The 21,256-nt window shown below is 52.2% G+C and overlaps 1 protein-coding gene across 1 annotated transcript in view; it reads right to left on the bottom strand.

Annotated features, from left to right (window-relative positions):
* Positions 1-1,592: 1,592 nt before the first annotated feature.
* SUCLG2 (succinate-CoA ligase GDP-forming subunit beta) overlaps positions 1,593-21,256 on the bottom strand; it is a 233,953-nt gene continuing 214,289 nt past the window's right edge. The window contains exons 10-11 of the mRNA XM_081106616.1: positions 20,439-20,559; positions 1,593-2,594 (exon numbers count right to left, since the gene is read on the bottom strand). Of these exons, the coding sequence (XP_080962742.1) occupies positions 2,479-2,594; positions 20,439-20,559 (237 nt within the window). The 3' untranslated portion in view covers positions 1,593-2,478. The remainder of the gene's footprint in view (positions 2,595-20,438; positions 20,560-21,256) is intronic.

Below are 21,256 nucleotides of genomic sequence, written 5' to 3'. Positions count from 1 at the left end.
ACCAAGAGAGAAAAGCTTCCTCTCTCATTCCTCCTCCCACTCTCGCTGTTTCTTTAATTCTCTTTCTTTTTTCGTTCTCTCCCGGCACCCCGTCCTCTTTTAGGGATGCTGAGCTTGACAAAATGTGTGTGGGATGGCAGCCATTCTGCTACCTCAGGAAATTACCTGCCTGAGAATGAAGCCGCAGAGACAAGTTGGCCTGAGACGCAGGGTCCAAGTTCTGAGGGCGTGAGCCTCTGGACGCAGCCTTAACTACAACCAGGAGCAAAACAGTTCCTCCTCTTCTTCTCAAGCTTGACGTGGGTTTTTGTCCTTACAAAAAGCGCCTGGAGAATAGGTTGACTCAAATAAGTGAACCTTTCACATCCTCTAAATGTGGTACTTGTTCCAGGAGACTGACATGGAGACTAGCAAGTCCGGTCCAATCCTACATGCAGAGCAGCTCAGGTAAAATGTGTGTGCTACCCTGTAAGTTTCCTGGGCTGCAAGTAAGCTTAGATCGTCACCCTGTTTCATGGGTATTCCTGCCGAGGACATAACCAACTTTAAGAAAATATTGATCAGATTGAAAGGAAATACTTTGCATGTTTGCATGCAGTACAGGTGAGGGGGAGACCTGGAGGGGACGCGAGAAGGTCAGCAGCACAGGACGCTGGAGTGGGTAACGCAGAGGCCTTCGGGTCTGCCATCAACACACTGCCCCTGGCCCCACTCCGATCCCAGCCAGGAGAGCTGCGCCCACACACCCAGCATTCATCCTACAAACAGTTCCAGAGTCCACACTTGTGCTCAGCACCGGGACGGATTTGAGCGCCACAAACTCAGACACTTGGAGCTTCCAAGAAAAAACAAACAACACTCACTCCTGATCACACCTCTGTGGTAAAATAAAAAGGGTGGCTATTGGCTCATTACTAACCCTCGTACAAAATGATCACATAAGTCAATTCCCTTACAACCCCCTCGAAACTGGATTAGAAACATCCAGACACATGTGTTGTGAATACAAGTCTTTACAAAGAGCAAGACACTCGAATATGATGATTTTTGCCTAATTGGCAAAATATATATTGTTTCTTTTACCATGCTAACTAGTTGTTTAAACTATCAAAACTCAAAACACACCAAAAAAGGCATAATTGGTATTTTTCACTTATTACAAAATAATAATAAAAAGAAACATGGCAAACATGGAGCTACAACATGACTTGTCAACTTGTGGCTGTGCGGAACGAATGAGAACTGGGAAGTGACAAACAAAAAAGTCTGGTCTGCTACACGTTTATATGTTGATGGGAAAACTGTTACCACTGGCAACTGAACCTCATTAGATGGGAGTTTATGTCGCCGATTTCCTGTAGCATTTTGCAGACTGAGGTCACATTTTAACCTGTTAAACGCCTGTGACACTACTGGTTTGTATATAACTTTTATTCCTTCATTGAATAATCTCCTAACAGAAATGGTTGCTGCTGAAGTTGGGTGAAACTGGACTAATCCTGGGACCATATAATATATAACCCAAATTTCCTAATTTTTAGAGAAAAGTGTTTAAGGAATAATATTGACAAAAATGAGAAATACACAGATCTTAGAGTTTACAAAACAGGATTTTATTTAAATTTGTGTACAAATAAAGATTTAGCAAAATATCATCGTAAACCTAATTCGCTCCCCCCTCCCAATGGGCACTATAGGAGAAGCCACATTCTCTTAATTACGTGCCCCCAGTTGGTAGATTCTGGGGGGGTCAAAAAGGGCAGGGGGAGAAGGTATTGACACTCACTATAACATTACAATGATGTCTCATCTTGGAATGTCTGAATTAGAGAGATCTCCATAAGAATCAGCTCTTTTCAGTTTTCACATTAAATAAAATCTACTAAAAAATCATAAGTAAGGCTTCTGGCTTTATTCCGAGTGAGGTAAGGAGTATACTCAGTATTAAGGCAAAGGTAAGAATATATGGAATATCATGTGAAGTGTGGACCTTCCACTGTAAAATATATTTTGGAATATTCATGGGTTTTCCCAGCATGTGCTGGCATCAGGAACGTGGAAAGCTGTGACAGTGTAACAGCTATTTGGTTGACTGTCTTCGCTGCACCTGCTAGAGAGTTAATCTGTTAAGGGAGTCTTGCCTGAGTTTGCACGGCCTGTGATTTTTTATTGTTCAAGATTAAATGTCACCCAAACTGCCATCAGACGCTCCCCAGCGTTGGCCACACAAGGTCTACTGAGCAGGCAGAAAAGTGTGGGAACACAGGGCGTTAATTTAATAAAGACATAAGTGAAAGCAGATTAGTCTGTCTAGGTATCTGGTTCAAGAAGATAGAGAATTAAGATTTTTCACAAATGGTCTTGCTTCTCCCCTTCCCGTGTTTCCCCCAAAGAGAGAACCACTTCCTTCAGTGAGGAGAGAACCATCCCTTTCTACGGCAGAATGGTCTTCTTCCTCCGGGGGGCCAGGGCAAAGGCTCACTTCTTAGCCACGCTGGCCACGGCCTTCTTGGCTGCGTCCTCCAGGTCGACGGCCGAAGTGATGGGAAGCCCGCTGCTGCCGAGGATGCGCTGGGCCTCGTGGACGTTGGTTCCTGCGAGGGGCGGGGGCACAGTCACTGCTATGGCACTGGAGGTTCCCCCAGAGTCAAACCTAACATGACCCGATGCCCCGTCTCACCAACGCAACCCAATTACGACTCCCTTTCAGCTTTTTACGATGCAGATCTGGCTACTTAAATAAATCCAAATGACAAATTTATTTTCCCCGCTTTCCATCTAACTGTCTGGCATTAAAGGATACTGCCTATATTTTCTCTGGCATTTAGAAAATGAAAATAACGAGGTTCTTAGAAGATCATGAAAAAAGAAAGATTAACAACCACTTGTTCAATGAGTTTGCAAAAGGAAAATCTGAAATGGATGTATCCCTTGACTGAACAGCCTGAACATGGGATCTAAAGAAAAAGCTTTGTGTCAAAAATGAGCAAGAGAAGGAAGCCCAGGTGCGGGTGGCAGGGACACCGGCAGCCACACGGAGGGCGCGTGACTATTGACCTGAACCCCGTGCGCCGGGAGGTGGTGACACAGGTCTAGTCCGTGTCCCGGCAGGAGAGGCCACGGAGGAGATCTGTATCAGAGAGGTCCAGCTGGAAAAGAAGGCGAAACAGAGGACTTCCGAGAGAGACACTTTGCACTGATGAAAGCTGCAATCACTGGTAACAGCCAGGTAGACGCACTGAAGGGGGGTCCTAATGAAGGGAAGGTCTGAGTGTGGCCTCATCTGGGACCTGCGGGTCAGACAATCTGCCCACCTGTGGCCACGAACCACGCTGTGGGACAATGCCAGTGTTCAACACGCTCCATTCTGCTCCCCCTCATCCTACATAACAGGGAGGCCCAGCAAGGAGCGCGCCAGGCCGTCCTGGTGGGTCTGCAGCACTTGCCGGCCCCACCCCCGAAGGTTTGCTGGGACCGACTACTTAACATGCGAAACGCTTTTCTGTCCTTTCAGGGTGAGCAGCCTCTGGGAGAACTGTCATACAATGCAAGTCTAACGAAATAGCTCATCTGACATCACTTCCTGTGCTTTTACCTAGTTGGCCAGGCAGCCTATTTATAAGCAAGGACCTTGGAGCCCGGGCGTGGGACGGCCCAGGAGCACGAAGAAAGGAGCCGGGCAGCGTTCCATGTGGAGGGAAAGGAGAGTTAGTGAGCGGCAGGAGTGAAAGGTGATGTCATGTGGATTCTCGGGGCTCCGGGCCCACGGAAGCCGAGGGGAAGGGCACTGGGCACTGGGTCTCTGGCTCAATGCTCACTGGCCGCTGCTTGACACGGAAATCGGACGAATGTGCTCTCTGCGAAGCAACAACCCCAAAGGTAGGAAGCCATTAGCTGAAACCCGCCTCTCCCTGCCCCTGTGGTGCGGGAGTGTACAGTTCTGGGTAAATCATTTAACTGCTTTATCTCCAGACATAACATTAAGCACGTACATATGCCAGGCTTACTGTCAGTGACTTAGATACGTTCTTTCCGACGACCCTGAACAGGTGCCGCTGCCCCTGTTACAAGATGAGGAAACTGAGGCACATAGAGGAGGGAGAGCGTTTGTGGTCACACAGGGGCGGCGGCAGCGATGGGCGGAGCCTGTTCTCTCTCAGCACACTGTCCTAACTATTCCAGAGCGATGCTGTCTCCTGTTCGAGGTGAGACTGCTGGGAGCACAGGCCAAGGACAGGCAGAGCTCACACCTGTGACAGCGCTTTGCAAAAGGCAGTGTCGGTGGCCAGGCCAGCGCCCAGCGGCTCCTGCTCCCCGTCCAGTGGGAGCAGAGGCGGGGGCGGGGGGGTGGCTGCCCACCAGGGAGCGGCGCCAGGGCCCTGGCCTGAGTCATGTGACTGAGTTCTGGCCACTGGAGGGCAAGGGATACAAAACACACACCCATAACACCTGCAAGTAGCCGTGCATCCTTTGCCCTGCCCGCCTTCTGGACGCCGCCGGCCAGGCTGCCCTGCAAGGCAGCAGCGAGGCCGCAGCGGCCACTGGGTCAGAGCAGGGCACCCTCCCACCCTGAGGCCTCGAGTGGATGACGAAGAGCGTGTGAGTCGGACATGTCAGCGTCTCTGCTGCAGAAGCTGCATCGCTTCACAGAGGTGACTTTGTAAATGGGCGGCAGCGCCAAGGGGACCAATGGCTCCCGATGCTCACCCCCGTGACGCTGGGCTGGACCTACCTGCTGCTGCTCAATGAGGCGCAGCAGGCGACAGCATGCCTCAGAGCCTCCGTGACAACGCCCACGGGTCTGTCTGCTCCCTCGGCCCCTGGATCGTTCCCCGAGGAGGGAAGCTGCCGGGGCCTCTGGGAGGCGAGGAACTGAGGGCAACTCCGCCAGCAGCCAGGGAAGACCTGTGGCCTCGGTCCCCCCGCAACATGCGAGTGACTTGGGAGCGGCCCTGCCCAGTCAAGCCTGGACTAGACCTCGGTGAGCGGCCTGACCTCAGGACCCGGCCGGGCCCACCCGGTTCCCCACCGCGGAAACGGCTCATCCACGTTCCGCGTGCGAAGTTGCTGAATGCCGGGGCAGGTTGTGACTTCAGTGAAGGTCTGACAGACCTCAGCTCATCAGCATGGCCTCCGTGCACATCTGGTCCACCTGGTGAGTCTGACCAGCGGCCCGGAGGCTGGCGGGTAGGGCAGAGGCTTGGACGGGTGTGGACCGGGCGGGAACCCCACACTGCTGGGGGGGGGGCTCTCGGGCAGTGCTCGGGGGGGGCAGGAAGAGCCCGGCTGGCACGGGGCCAGTCAGTCTCTGGACCAAGTAACTGTACGTCTTTATCTCCTTCAACACAGACACAGAAAAGAATTCCTCCCCCGACTGTCCTCCAATCTGCCAGGAAGAAACCTAAGATCAGGTACGAAAGGCTCTCTCCCTCTTCCCTTTTTCTTCAGAGCACCCCCCAATCTCAACACGTGACCCCCAGGAGCCCCCCAGGAGGCAGGCTCCTCTGCCTGACCCCAGGGCGGGGTCCTGCCTGCCTCTTGTGGGGTGCGCCCAGTGAGCCCACAGCCTTACCAGGCCTGCCACCCGGGGGCCAGTCACGCTGTGTGGACCTGGCCTGATACAGGGACAGCAGCCAGTGGTGGTGGTAACCAGTCAAAGCAGCGATGGCCCAGGGCCTTAAGCATATCCGCTCACGTGCTCCTCCGTGGCGCCCGGAGGTGGCTGTTACTCTCCTCACTTACAGATGAGAGGACTGAGGTGAGAGCAGGTTCCCGGCTCCTGCCCAGTGGGCATGGCTGGTGTAGCCAGGAGGCCCTGGGACGAGCCTTCGGCTCCCTCTCACTGCTTTACAGGATTTCTGGAGCTAATGCTTGAAATGTCTGTTCTGCATCCTGAATAACTCCTATGACTTTGCAAACATGCCATGATAAGAATGTTGGCAATAGTAAGATATCTACGTTTCTGTGGTGTACGAAGTCCTCCACGTGCCTCTATGTGCTCTCTGCGATGACCGTGAGGCAGGTGTTCATAAGTCAGACCTTTCGGCCGGGACTCAGGCTTCCTGGCTGCAGGGCTCAGTCTCAGCCCTTCGCTCCTCCCTCTCCATGGTCACTCCTGGACCTCTGGCGTGGGGTTTAACTGTGCAGCACGATTCCCTGCGTGAGACCACTTGGATCTCAATGACGCTACACGTCACTCGGGCAAAGACCATGCACCATTAGGATGCTGCTCTTTCCAGCCTCCCATCTGGCTGAACTACCCCACCCCTGCCCGCTGGGGGAGGGACCCGGTGTTTCCTGGGCAGAATCAATTGTTCCCAGGACACTGATTGCACCTGATCAAGGACAGTCCAATACTGACGGTGGCTGTTCGCTGGGCACAGATTCGCTCTCCTGAGAAGGGGAACGGGCAGCATGCGTGACAGACGTGGTGGCAGGGACAGGCCTGTCACAGGTGAGCAGGCAGGAGCACGCGGCGCCGGCTGCAGAGCTGAGTCCCAGACCAGGGCGCCCGAGCCCGGCCCTTCTCTTGCTTGGGGCCAGCTTCCCTGTGGCTCCCGCCCATGAGAACTGTTCATCAGCGTCACCGGGGCTCCCTGTACGCGTAGGGGTGAAATGAACTCTTGATCCTCCCCTCCCCGAGACAAATGGGCTGCTCTTCCTCGCATCCAACTAGCCTAACTAATATCCTCTTCGGCACCCGATGAACACCAGGCGTTTCCAAGGGGAAATGCGTGGCCTGCGACCCAGGACCTGGCAGACAGTCCGGGCCTTGGCCTCCCCCCCGAGCTCTGCTTCCCTCTCTGCCCGGCCGATGCCCATCTGGTCATGAGATCTCCCTTTAAATGGCATTTCTTTGGGAAGCCTTGTCACCACCTCCCGACTGCCAGCCAGAGCAAAGGATTATAAAACGAGCTCCCAGGTGCCTGTGAGTCAGATCCCAGCACCCTGGGTCCACTTCCTGACATCTCGTCCCCACTGAACACGAGCTTCCCGGGCTGGCGATTGGCTAGACCAGCGGTCGGCAAACTCATTAGTCAACAGAGCCAAATATCAACAGTACGACCATTGAAATTTCTTTTGAGAGCCAAATTTTTTAAACTTAAACTATATAGGTAGGTATATTGTTATTAACTTAATTAGGGTACTCCTAAGGCTTAGGAAGAGCCACACTCAAGGGGCCAAAGAGCCGCATGTGGCTCGCGAGCTGCAGTTTGCTGACCACTGGGCGAGACACACGCCCCAGGATGTGCGGGCGCCTGCTACCCAGGAGGGACCTGCCGATGGACCAGACACCACGCTGGCTCACACAAAGCGTGCTGAGGGGGGGACGGGAAAAGACATGCTTCTGATCGCCTTGCTGCCCCAACATCCTCAGGTAACCGTTTTGTTAGGCCTGCAATTCGGCCTAACACTGCTCCGCCTCCCGGGGCTCTCCAGGGCTTTTGTGGGCCCGTAGCTAGGAAGGGCGGAGCAGCAGCTGGCCGAGTCCCCTGCCCTTGCATGAGTGCTCCCAGCTGCCGCCAGCCCTCTGCCCAGCAGCTCCTCCTGCCCCAGGCAAGTGGGGCGCTGCTCAGGGTCAGCGTGGTGGGCAGGGCCGGGCCAGGGAGGATGGGAGCAGCTCTCCTCCAGCTGCTCCTGCCGGGCCACATCCAATACCTAATTGCTTCATAATTTCAGGATCCACTAAAGTGAATTTTAATTATACTTGCACTTACACTTTAATTACAGCCTTAATTATTCAGCATACACTGAGCACGCCCAGAGCTAAGCCCGGTGGGAGGAGTCCTCATGCTGAGATGGAAGCTCGGGCCTGGATGGGCTCAGAGCGTGTGCAGGGCCCTGGTCAGAGGAGGGTCCACAGGGGCGTGGGGTGGGGTGGGGGCGATGCTCACAAACAGGCCCCAGACAGACACAGGGGGAGAGAAACAGCCTGGGGCAGAGGGCAAGGCGGAGTCCAAAAATGACAGACACTAGATGCACAGATAGAAAGACGGACAGCCGAGAGATACACAGAGGAGGAGAAAGAGACAAAAAAGAAAGATTAGAGACAGAAGGGATAAAAGAAGGAAACCAGGGATTTAGACAGGAGAATAAGGGAGAGTGGCAGGGGGAGGGGTAGAAGAAGAAAAAGAAAGAGGAGAGAGAGAGAGAGAGAGAGAGAGAGAGAGATGCCAGACACACATGAGGTATAACTCAGAGAGGGTCAGGCACAGAAAAAAGACAGGGACAGAGTCAATTAGAGAGATGAGGAAAAATGGGAGTTTGCCAAGTCCCAACTGCAGCTGCCTGGCCCTGCCCCTGCCTAGGCTCCTGTCCCTGCCCCTGCCCCAGCCCCTATCCCTGTCGCTGCCCCTGCCCCTGTCCCTGTCCCTGCCCCAGCCCCTGCCCCAGCCCCTATCCCTGCCCCTGCCCCAGGCCCTGCCCCAGCCCCTGTCCCTGCCCCTATCCCTGTCCCTGCCCCAGCCCCTATCCCTGTCCCTGCCCCTGCCCCTATCCCTGTCCCTGCCCCTGCCCCAGCCCCTATCCCTGTCCCTGCCCCTATCCCTGTCCCTGTCCCTGCCCCAGCCCCTATCCCTGTCCCTGTCCCTGCCCCAGCCCCTATCCCTGTCCCTGTCCCTGCCCCAGCCCCTATCCCTGCCCCAGCCCCTATCCCTGTCCCTGCCCCAGCCCCTATCCCTGTCGCTGTCCCTGCCCCAGCCCCTGTCCCTGTCCCTGCCCCTGTCCCAGCTCCTGCCCCTGCCCTGCCCCAGCTCCTGCCCCTGCCCCAGCTCCTGCCCCAGCCCCAGCTCCTGTCCCTGCCCCAGCTCCTGCCCCAGCCCCTGCCCCTGCCCCTGTCCCTGCCCCTGCCCCAGCCCCTGCCCTGGCCACATCTCCCTTGGAGCAACACCTGGATCACCACCGAACCGGACAGCCCGCCCGTGCCCGCTGGCTGCACTGCAATCGCCTAGGATCTGCCCACCTCGTGCCTGAAACAAGGCAACGCACAGAGAACAATGGGGAACGATTTCAAAATGAAACCTCGCTCTACTGGTAGAGGACATTCTACCAGAGAATAATAATTATTACAGTCTTGAAATTCTCCCTCTTCTGCCTGTTTGGCCGCAGACTACCTGCCACTGGGTGGAGTCAGAGAGCCACACAGAGATGCAAGGTTAATTGATCAAGTTTGTTCTTTGCCTTCATTACAAGGGAGGACACACATTACAGGGTTTGGTTTAAAGGGTGCACACCACCCTCCCCCCAACTTCCTGGGCTTTTTATCTCAGGGCTGTGAGGAAAGCCATGGCAGAGCGTAGAAGCTCTCTTTTTAAAGTATTATCAACAGGAATGCAGGTTCTTTTAGAACATACAATAGGTAGCACTGAGTGTATGTGAGGAACAATGAATGCTCGGTGGATACATGAGTCAAGGGGCTCACAACCCCAAAGTGATGTCCTTTTATCCCCTGGTGACCGATGAGGCAACCGAGGTACTGGGAGGCCTGGGAACTTGCTCACTATCCCCGAAAGTCAGAGGCCGAGCCAGGCCCAGCTCCAGGCCTGCTGACTGCAAAGGCACGTGGAACCACGGCCCCCCCAGCCCGCACCCTCCCCCTCGCCTCCCCCTGGCCCCGCACGGCAGGCGGCCCAGGGAGACTGTAAGCCAAGCTGCTTATTTTTACTGGAGGGAACTGAGCCCATCGATGTCCACAACTGGCTCAGGTCAAACAACCAGTTAGTTACCCGAGGCAGGTCAGGGCCCCCATCAGGCCTGGAGAGCACGGGCCTGGCGGGCACAGCGAGGTGTGGCCTCTTTCTGACCACGCTGAGCTAAAAATCGCTTTTACATTTTAAAATTCTTGGAACAAATCAGAATAACAATATTTTGTGATACATGAGAAGTACCTGGAATTCCAACCGCAGTGCCTGCGAATGCCGCTCTGGTGGAACACAGCAAAGCGACTCGGTGACCCTGAATCCGGAACTATGCGGGCCTGCTCTGCGCAGCTGCTCTGTTGTTTGCTTGTTTTGCTCAGAGAGGGGGTAGGCGGAAGCAAACTGTATAAAGGCAGACCGACACCATCGTCCCTGCACCTTTGCTCCTCCTCCGGACTCTCCTCTCACGTGACCATCAGGTGGAGGAGGGGACCTGGACATTAGCTACTGGTCACATCGGAGGTGGGCAGCTCCTGGAGGGTGAGGGCAGCGGTCCTGGTGCCGGGCTGGCTCGCTGCAGGCAGCTCGCTGGCCTGCTGGCTGGGGTGATGGCTTCGATAATAGCCACAGCTAACCCGTACTGAGCCAGGGACCACACTGGGTGATTTAAAAACTCATCTGCTCGTGTCTGGCCAGTGTTGCTCAGTGGTTGAGCATAGGCCCATGAACCAGAAGGTTGAGTGTTTTTGTTTCTTTGCTTGTTTGTTTTTAAAAAATATTTTTAATTATTTCATAGAGGAAGGGAGAGGGAGAGATAAAAACATCAATGATGAGAATCATTTAGTAGTTGCCTCCTGCACGCCTCCCACTGGGGATTGAGCCAGCAACCCAGACATGTGCCCTGACTGGGAATTGAACCGTGACAGGAGGTGGCTGATTAATGATTCTCTCTCATTACTGATGTTTCTATCTCTACCTCCCTCTCCCTTCCTCTCTGAAATCAATAAAAATGTATTAAAAATGTGTTTAAAACTCAGTTGCTGCTTATAAAACACTATGAGGCGCCTGTAGTTTTGCTCCCATTTCACAGATGGGGAAGCTGAGATTTCAAACCCGGTTGTTACTGACCAGCTGAGCAACATGGATAAATTACTGCAGGTGGATGAGAATCGTATCAAAATTGTGTGCATCCCTCACATGGTTTAAAATCCACGAGGACTGAGACACCACGTGGAGCTGTACCCCGTGCGCCCCATTGCTCAGTGACTCCCCCACGGAGCCACTGCTGCCTCTGCACGGCCCTGCAAATGTGGCCCGCGGAGCCTGAAATCTGGCCCTTCACAGAAAAGTTCAGACCTCTGTTGCTCTGCACGATCCACATGGTGGGCCGTGGCTGCAGGGCCAGGGGAGCGTAAGCAATGTTTTTACGCTCTGGAGCGCTCCCAGCGCAGCCCCACCGCCCATTTTGATGCCCAGCTGTGCTTCTGGGGGGAGGGGGGAACCCCACCTCAGTGCTTTGAGCCAATAATGGCAAGTACTTGGCTCCAGCACGCCCCTCACCCCTCTGTGGTGGACGGGATGAGCACAGAGCCTTCACAGCACCTCAGGCGGCCACCAGCAACAGAAGGTGGCAGATGAGAGCCCTGTGGCCTCCCTGCTCTGAAACACTCGCAGCTCAGGTGGCTCTGCTCTGGGCAGCCCCAAGGTGGTGCTCTTGGGAGAGTCCTTTTAACAGGACACACCCGTCACCTGTGAAAGCACAGGGGGAATCCACCCGGGTGTCAGTTCTCTGATAGCCTTCACGCGTCACATAAGGAGCCTGAAGCTGTAGACATGAGCTCACTGGTCACTCAGGAAGCCCCCAGGGGCAGCCAGTGGTGTGTGATGTGGGGCAGGACTCAGATGCCAGCTCCATACCTGCCGGCTCAGACACCCCTCCTTACTCAGGTGCCCATGCTCAGCTTCCACTCAGGAAACAGCGTCAGGCTCTTGTGCTTGAAGGGATGACCACTGCCTAGAACGGGGTGGGCACCTGACCCAAAGGCCGCCCAGGCCGAGGGCAGACTAATGCCCTGTGACGTGCATGAGGGGCCAGACATCACACAGCACTGCAGGCTCTGGCCCTGCTGCCGGCGGTGGTGACGGTGGTGGTGGTGGCAGGGGTGGTGGTGGCAGGGGTGGTGGTGGTGGTAGAGGTGGTGGTGGTGGCAGGGGTGGTGGTGGTGGTGGTGGTAGAGGTGGTGGTGGTGGCAGGGGTGGCGGTGGTGGTAGAGGTGGTGGTGGTGACGGTGGTGGTGGTGGCAGGGGTGGTGGTGGCAGGGGTGGCGGTGGTGGTAGTGGTGGTGGTGGTGACGGTGGTGGTGGTGGCAGGGGTGGTGGTGGCAGGGGTGGCAGTGGTGGTAGAGGTGGTGGTGGTGGCAGGGGTGGTGGTGGCGGTGGTGGTAGAGGTGGTGGTGGTGGCGGTGGTGGTAGAGGTGGTGGTGGTGGCAGGGGTGGTGGTGGCGGTGGTGGTAGAGGTGGTAGAGGTGGTGGTGGTGGCGGTGGTGGTAGAGGTGGTGGTGGTGGCAGGGGTGGCGGTGGTGGTAGAGGTGGTGGTGGTGACGGTGGTGGTGGTGGTAGAGGTGGTGGTGGTGGCAGTGGTGGCAGGGCCGATCTGATGGAACACCTGATGGAAGAGCCAGCCTCGCACTTCCTGGGCCCTCCCTCCGAAGGGGCTGCTCCCAGGCCCAGGCGTCTCTCACCTGCAGGCTTGCAGGTGGGAGGCCCGCCCAGGGCCCAGGTCCAAAGCGCCCGCCCGTGACTGGCGTCACGCTGCCGAACTCCGCGGTCGGTAAGGAAGCCGCTGCTGGTGCACCATGAGGTGCAGCTGCCGCTTCTTTCTCAGTCACGGAGGCGGCAGTTTGGTCCCCCGAGTCCTGTATCTTATTTCTCAGCAGGAACAAAACCCAGATGGGGAAGAGTCTGCTGGGTCCCCTCAAAGGCCCAACAACACGCCCGGTTGGATGGGCGTAATAGATGGTTGGTCTGTGGGAACACCAGCTGCCTCAACAGAGGCCGAGGGTAGAGGCAGCAAGAAAGAACAAGAGGGCGTGAGAGGCAGCGTAGGGAGCTTCCCAGGTGCAATCCCAGAAACCGCCTTTTTATTAAGGCCGTTGGCGCTCCAGTTGTTACATCCAAAAGAAAAAGGAACCCACGCTGCGCCGTGCGGGAGCCACCCTCCCCTGAGCGCCCTGGGCCCTCGGGAGCCCTGGTCCCAGCACCACAGGACGGGCTTCCTGCAGCGAGAGAGCGCGGGTCCAAATGGCATGTATTTCAGTCACATGCACCACCGAAGGGTGAGATGAGAAGCCAGAGTGGCAGACATCATAGGGCATCTGTCTGGAAACGGAAATATTCGATCTACAGAAGCTCTGAGCAGTCTAGTTAACACCAGGCGAGGCCGGGTGGGGCGTGGGCTAAGGAGCGTTACCGTCTTAGACAATGGGAGGGTTTAAGGCTTCGTGACAGAGCAAGACTGTGTCCAACATCTCTTTTGGTTTAACCTGGTGATGATGACTAACACTTACAGGGAGGAGAGGTGACAGCTTCGGAATGCCAGCAAGGCACACGCACGGGGACAGTGATGGGGGGGGGGGATGAGGAGGGGTATGTGGGCACCAGCAGGCAGAAAGCAAGGTGAGAGGTGGGTGTGCAAGAAATGGGAGCCGAAGAAGGACTGAGGATCACACACAGAGGAAAAGCGATGCACATTGGCACAGAACATCCGACCCCTCCAGGGGCCACGTTCCCAACCACAGCAGCAACAGGCTGTGCCCGGGGAGGTGGGGCATGTCCCCACGTTGGCTACGCAAGGCTATCGAGTAATGTCGTGTGTTTCTCAGGAGTATCATGGGTTGGCCTGAATTAACCGCCCATGTAACTTCTGTGCTGCGTGTGTATACACTGCAATAAGCAAAGAAAAGCTCATTCCAGACAATGCGCTCTTCATTCATAACAGAAACCACTGCCGACAAAAGCTAACAAGCTCCCCACAGAATGTGGTTGTTCAGCTGACCAGGAGTCTTTTAAAGAAAAGCAGCCCTGTGCCGAGCTGGTCAGCCTATTCCGACACGGCCAGTGAACACCTGTCATTATTAAGCGGCCATTTCAAAGGGGAGAGAGCCGTCTCCTTACCCGCTGCTAAACAGCGATGCTTACTATTCAGCTGAGAACAAAGATTTGTCCACGAAACCCCACCAGCTCCAGCTGACCTGACTGATCAGAGCTTCTCATCGGGACACTCCTACACTGTGAGGGCACCAGAGGCTCTCAGATGCGAGCCACGGACCGGTGGCTCCGGGCAGGAGGCCAGAGCTTCCAAATGGCCACCAAGCAAGCAGAGAGGCCACCGTGTTCATTCATAAGAAAGAGATACTACCAATGCATCTAGTACCGGCTGCTGACATGTCTGTTATCCTGGTTAGGAAAAGTCTCCTACTTGTTCGGACTATACAGCCATGTGTCAGAGGATCCGAAACGTAGGAAGCAGCTAATGGCTGTTAGCAGCAATTATTTATTATTGTAATGCAGACTCCGGTAAACATTTTCTGGCACACTTGGTTTCCTTTACGTGTCATTTGGCTTTAACATAGATGTCGGGGTGATGGACACCCCTTTCTCACCTCATTTTCACTGGCTAGACAAGGGTGTATGTTCTGGAAATGTGACCATTTTTAATACGTATTAATATGGATAAAGATTCCGAGAAACACATCAGCTAAGACAGGAAGCACAGTGCTGTGTCAAGTTAACTGGAAACTACCCCTGGAATCGTCCAGCATGTTTTGGCCCCTTCGTCTGCCTCGGTCACCAGAGGCAAGGAAGACTTGCTCTGTTTAGAAAAATCACAGTGTAAGGCTGGGTGAAATGGAGCTAAACACAGGGAGATTTGTGGGAGGAGCAGAATTTATGTTCCAACCCAGAAGAAAGCAAATGAAGAACTTAGACTGAACTTAAGAGAAACCCCTCAGAGATCCCTGTAGTCACCAGTGGTTCACGCTGGAGGGCTGAGACCAGACCTTCTGCGGCAGATTTTGGTTTTGGCTGGTTTCTTACGTTACCTGGGCCGTGCTGCTGGGGAACAATGCCCAGCGCAGCCGGGCCTGAGGGTGCCTTGCTGGGGCCCTTGGTGGGGGTGGCGTGCATTTGCTCGCACCTCCCCGTGGCTCACCCCCACACTCCCACATCCCGCCTCCACATGCCTTCCATCTGATAGCAGAGCTTCCTCTCAGAAGAAGGGTGGCTCTGCCCTGAGGCAGGGGTGGGGAACGTCTGGCCCGAGGGCCATATGCGGCCCTCAAAACCATTTGGTCTGGGCCTGCCAAGGCATTAGGGATGAGTTAATTAAATGTTTGACCAAATATAACAGGCTAATTTTTAAGTTGATAATTTTGTGTGGCCCTTGAATAATGTTATAAATATCCAAATGGCCCTGGGCAGAGAAAAGGTTCCCCACCCCGCATATAAGACTCTCCCATTCTCTCTAGTTCCCATGCTCTTTCCCAAGTGCACCAAGGATGCCATCCTCCTCCAGGTCATTAGATGGCGAACCCTAGCTCCCCCTTCCCCCTCCCCTCTCCCCACTCTGCCTTGCTTTTATATCCACTTTTACTTCCATGTGACAGTCCTGCCTGGGTTCTACGTGCCAATGTCACGCACTCTGGCTACTAACTGCATGTTCCCACTCTGTTCTTTGAGCCACAATGTGTTGCTGCAAAGTCATTGCTCCCTGGGACAGCGCGACCCGCCAGGTCCTGGGCTTGTCTGTCACTATTCGGATCCCAGTGCCAACTCCCGCGTACGGAACAGATGTGCTGTCTTCTGATCCTCTAAGTTCCCTCCTCCTTTCTTTCCATGATTCACATCGCACTTATTTCCACATTCAACTTGGAAGTTCTCCTTTTATAATATCTCTTTGCTAACTCACATCTCTAAATGCACCATAGTTACAGTGCTCGATACCCAGGAGGCGTAAAGAGGGGGATGCCAACGGAAGTGGGCCGACAGCAGCACTCGCTGGAGGGACGCAGGTAACAGAGCCTGCACTCCCTTCGCAGAGAGAGCACTTGCTTGGTTCCTGTTTCGTTCCCTTTATGGATAATGCCACTTCCGATTTCTGCATTTTGTTAATATTAGTGCTGGGAGTAGAGCTGGGGCACGATCCTTCATCTTTCCCTGGTTTAATATGTAGAATAATACAAGTTTGGGATAGTTCTAACCTTGGTGTGGGGCTGCTGGTTTCCCGAAATCACGTAAGTGAGTGTCCTTGGCATGACCTTGCTGAGGACATTTATCAACAAGATGCTACTCCCACAGGAGGCAGAAAGAAACCGCTGGGATCCGGGAGTGTCGAAAGCTCTCCTGCCCCTCCCCCCCCAACTTTGATAAAGGTCCCAGGTGCCTGTTACAGGACAGGCCCCGGTGCTGGAAGAGCAGGGTCAAGGTCACGAGGGCCGCTTTAGCCCACAAAGCTTTGGGGCAGTCTGCTGTCTGAGCTCATCTAGATTCATCACCTGCAAGTCCCCCGTCACCGGGGACACTGTGGAGATAATATTTCTGAAGGTTCCAGAAGCCTTGCTGGCGGCTGGCTCTCTGGGAAGCCCTGACACAGAAGCACGTTCTAGTAGGACCAACACTTGCTAGCACTGTACATATATTATCTTGTATTGTTACATCTTCTTTCTTTTATTTCCCCAGCCATCTAGTAATGGAGGTCATTTCTTATATTTCTGTACATCCTCCTGAATGCCCAAAGCTCAGTAACCTGCACAGAGTACTTAGTATATAATTAACCAACTAAACCCCCACAGGCATATACTTCGGAAGTGCACTGACTCACAAGATGCAAATCTGATTGTCTAACAACTTAGAAATGTCAACACTTCCAGCAGCGCGGGCAGACCTCTGACACAGCCAATAGAGATCAGTCAGGGAGGTGACCGTGGATGTGGTATTTAGCGTGTTCCAGCGTGTTTATTATCCAGGTACACACGACAGGGAGATGTTCGATGTCAGAGATCATTTCCTTCTGGAATACTAAGCACCGTGTGAAAAAGAGAACTGCTCCTTTTAGGCTTTGGGGGGGAATAAAAGTGGGGTAACTTGCTTTCCTAGGAAAGAACCTAAAGCTAATAAGGACGGACCTGCTGACAACGCAGGCGCAGGGAGGGTCACAGGACAGAGGGCGCACCAAGGCACACACTCACGTCGAGTCACTTTCAGTGGCAGCCACTAGTCTGGACATGGGTTCTCCTTTACGGATACAGAGCTGACTGTCGAACCCGAGGCTCACTGGCCACTGTGACCTGAGAAAGGTGGACACCAGCCCTTTACTCCGAGCTACACTGATGCCCAGCAGCTCCTTGATCAACCACTTCAGTGATTTTTCACTGGAATCAGTTCTGCTGCCTTTGCTGTATTAAGATTTAATTCATGCAGGTGTTTGAAAGTCCATGTTAAACTCTGCCAACTGGTGCCTCTGCTACTTTCTTTTTTCTCTTGTCATTATTTCTATCAGGTCTGCCTGGTCCTGAGGGAAGTTTGTGGGGCGGCGTCTCAGAGGGAGGAGCGGGAAGAGAGGGAGAGGAGGAAGGGGCACAAGGAGGAGCCGGAGACCAGCGCTGCGGCTGTGCTGGGGTCTCGCCCTCACGGGACGGAGACACAGCGGGGCCACATCCCCCGTGGGGACCGCGTCTTCGGAATGACGCACCAGCGCGGAACATGGGGAGACCAGCTGTCCCGAGGATGATGTGCAGAAATCTACCCCCGGGGCTGCTTGGCCACTGCACTCTGAAGTCTGTGATGGCGTCCACAGGCCTGTTGCTAGTTCTCACATTAAAGGGCCTGTTTTTGCCTCTCTGCTACAGTGGTTCTCAAAGTGGGGTCCCCAGAACCCAGGGGAGGCCGGCCCCTGGCGTGAAACGTGGTTTTTGTTGTAGCAGTAATACTAAAATGATCATATTAAAAACAATGATGCTCTGTTGGCATTTGCACTGATGAAGCAAAGGTGATGGTGGGTAAAGTGCCAGCCGCTACCACGGACTCGAAGCAGCAGCACCAACCTGGGCTAGTCCTGCTCCCCCCACCACACACTTGCCATACAGGGTGCACTTTCAAGCCGGGTGTCCTTAATGAACAGTGAAAAATACTAATTTTTCTAAGTCTCAACCCTTAAGTACTTAAAATACTTAAAATAACTTTTTTAATACTTAAAATAACTTTTTAAGTTGCTTTTTATATCTTTGTTTGGGTGATATTTCTTATTTTTAATTTGTTTCCCAGAAAAGTAATTTTTGAGTTTTCTAGAGAAGATTTTTTCCTTACAGACAATTTCTCAGGGTTAAGTTCAGGGGGAAGTCCACAAGCATTGCGCCCTGAGCTGCGGGGGCCTCCGAGGGACACACATGAGCTGGACCCTGAGCTGCAGGGCCTCCGAGGGACAGCGTGTGGCTGGGCTGTGCCAGGAGTCCGAGGCCCTTGCCCGGGGGCCTAGGCCTGGGGAGAACAGGACGCATTGTGCTGGCTCAGACTGTGCTCTGGCAGGCGCTATGGAAAATGGAGGGACAGAGTCTGCCACCTCCAGGAAAACAACCGACTGCTCTGTGGCTGACGATCAACTTTGTACATTTATGTGGAAATTAGAATTCTGGAAAACTTGCATCTACCACCTTGAAAGGTTCCCAGTACTTGCGAGCATCTCTGATGAGAATGGTGTTTTACTGATTTCAGGGAGAGAGGAAGGGAGAAAGAGGGAGGGAGAGAAATATCGATGTAAAAGAGAAACATCGATGGGTTGCTTCCTGCACACCTACCGGCAACCTGCAACCCAGGCATGTGTCCTGATCGGGAGCTAACCCGAGACCTTTAGGTACATGGGACAGGCCAGGGTGATGATGCTATGATATTAACAAATGTGGAACTTTTTTATACTGTATGTTGAAATGTGTCAACCTTTAGATCTTCATAATCCAAAATGCTCCATATGATCAATGCATGATATTACAAACCATGCATGCATAAAATCCACTTTATGTTCAAGATGGACCAACGGACTTTAATAGGATAGAACATGAGACGTTCATTAAAGTCATTTCAGATTGCACATAAAACAAATCTTTAATAAAGAAACTATTGCTCATAGACTTTAGTGGAGCACCAAAGAATATTCAAAATTACATGAAATGATTATTAAAAACTCCTCCCTTTTCCAAATAAATAGCTCTATATGAGGTCAGGTTTTCTTCATCTACTTCAACCAAAACAACATATTGGAACAGATAAAATGAAGCAAATATTAAACTACATATTAAAGAGATTTCAAAAATGTAAAACAATGCTGCTATTCTTATTAAAAATTTAACAAATTTATTTTTCATAAAATATATACTTCATATATTTATATATAAATGAAATAATATAGCCCGGCCTGTGTGGCTTTGTGGTTGAGTGTCGGCTGTCTACCTATGAGTAAGGAGGTCACAGCTCGATTCCTGGTTGCAGGCTCCATCCCCAGTAGGGGGCGTGCAGGAGGCAGCAGATCAATGACTCTCTCTCATAATTGATGTTTCTATCTTTCCCTCCTTCTCCCTTCCTCTCTGAAATCAATAAAAAAATATATTTTTTAAAGAAATAATATAAAAAATAATATAGCCCTGGCTGGTGTGCTCAATGGTTAGAGCATCAGCCTACACAGAAGGGCCACTGGTTTGATTCCCAGTACTAGATTGCAGGTTCTATCCCTGCCCTGGGTCGGGGCACGTGTGGGAGTCATCTAATCAATGTGCTTCTCTCACACTGATGTTTCTCTCTCTCTTTCCCCCTCCCTCCCTTCCACTCTTAAAAAAAATCAATGGGAAAAATATCCTTGGGTGAGGATTAACAAAAAAGAAAGAAAAAAATTTAATTTAATTTAAAAATACAAACTAATTATTTAAACATATTTTTAAAGTTCCACTTAGGAAATTATTGAATTAATCAATAATAATGAAATATACAACTCAAATAAGCCAGAGCTCTTTGGGTCCACAATTTTAGCAGATCAGGAGTGCTAGACCACAGCCATTGCCTTCTCTTGATGAATAATTCTTGGAGCAGCATCTCAAACTGTTTCTTTCAAAACACTAATCTCACAACATGATTCATAATAAAAGGGCTCCACTCTGAAATGCATTTGGAAAATTTGGAGAATCCTAACATATGCCATTCTTAGAGAGTTACAATCTACATGAGCCTATTAGATGCTCGCAGAATCACTGCCATGCTGCACTTATTTCATCTTACTTACTCCTGTGCTTCCTTCTGTTCTCTCAGGAAGTTTGTAAGCACAGAACACGCTGCTCACCTGACCTGGCAGAGGGGTGATGGACTGTGGTCACCTGACCTGGCAGAGGGGTGATGGACTGTGGTCACCTGACCTGGCAGAGGGGTGATGGACTGTGGTCACCTGACCTGGCAGAGGGGTGATGGACTGTGGTCACCTGACCTGGCAGAGGGGTGATGGACTGTGGTCACCTGACCTGGCAGAGGGGTGATGGACTGTGGTCACCTGACCTGGCAGAGGGGTGATGGACTGTGGTCACCTGACCTGGCAGAGGGGTGATGGACTGTGGTCACCTGACCTGGCAGAGGGGTGATAGGCTGTAGTCACCTGACCTGGCAGAGGGGTGATGGACTGTGGTCACCTGACCTGGCAGAGGGGTGATGGACTGTAGTCACCTGACCTGGCAGAAGGGTGATGGGCTGTGGAGATCACCCATAACTCACCTTCAAGCCGGACCACGAGAGGCACCTTCAGTTCCAGCTCCCGGCAGGCCTTGGTGATCCCATTGGCAATGATGGCACAGTTGACAATTCCACCAAAAATATTGACGAGGATGGCTTCAACCTGAAGTCAAAAGCAGAAAGGTGCCCATCAAAATGCTGACGGCCAACATTCTCAAAAATAACTGGCTAAACAAAAGAGGCAAATAAAAAAAAGATTTAAAAAAAAAACACGGAACGTAAATATTAAACAAAAGGCCTAGAAAATATTATGAAAGTTAAAATTTAATGCTAAATTAATAAATATCAATATATAACATTAGCCGATATTAGCCCATCAATCACTTCTCTGAACTCAAAATGAATTCAGTCACCACTCACTCATTATACACGGTCTTCTGCTTTTCCTTAGACACTTGTCTGGAACTGTTCTTTTAAGAGTAGTGTCATTTAAGATTTCATGCACTAATGTCTTTTCTTCCCATGGTTTACACTTAAATTTTACCTGTCATGGTGCTTCGTGGAATATTTCAACATTAGAACGTTATTATTTGTTGTTTCATATTAATATGCAAAGATAGACGCTTTCCATGCTTACTTAATACCATTTTGATATGCTAGAGGTACTCTCTCAAAAGTCAGAGATAGTTTAATTGTCTAAGATAACAACATTTTTTAAAAAAGGACATAGACCCCCAAAAGGAAGAGATACAAGCTTATACCATAAATAAGGATGTAAGAAAAGTCAAGCCACTGACTGGAACTTATCAGAAATGTAAATTTAAACCAATCATGTTAACCTGTTTCTGCATATTCCAGAT

This window comes from Myotis nattereri, assembly GCF_964212035.1.
Source record: "Myotis nattereri genome assembly, chromosome: 14".
NCBI lineage: Eukaryota > Metazoa > Chordata > Mammalia > Chiroptera > Vespertilionidae > Myotis > Myotis nattereri.
Note: the sequence above shows the minus strand (reverse complement) of the source record. Positions and strands in the feature narration are given on the sequence as shown.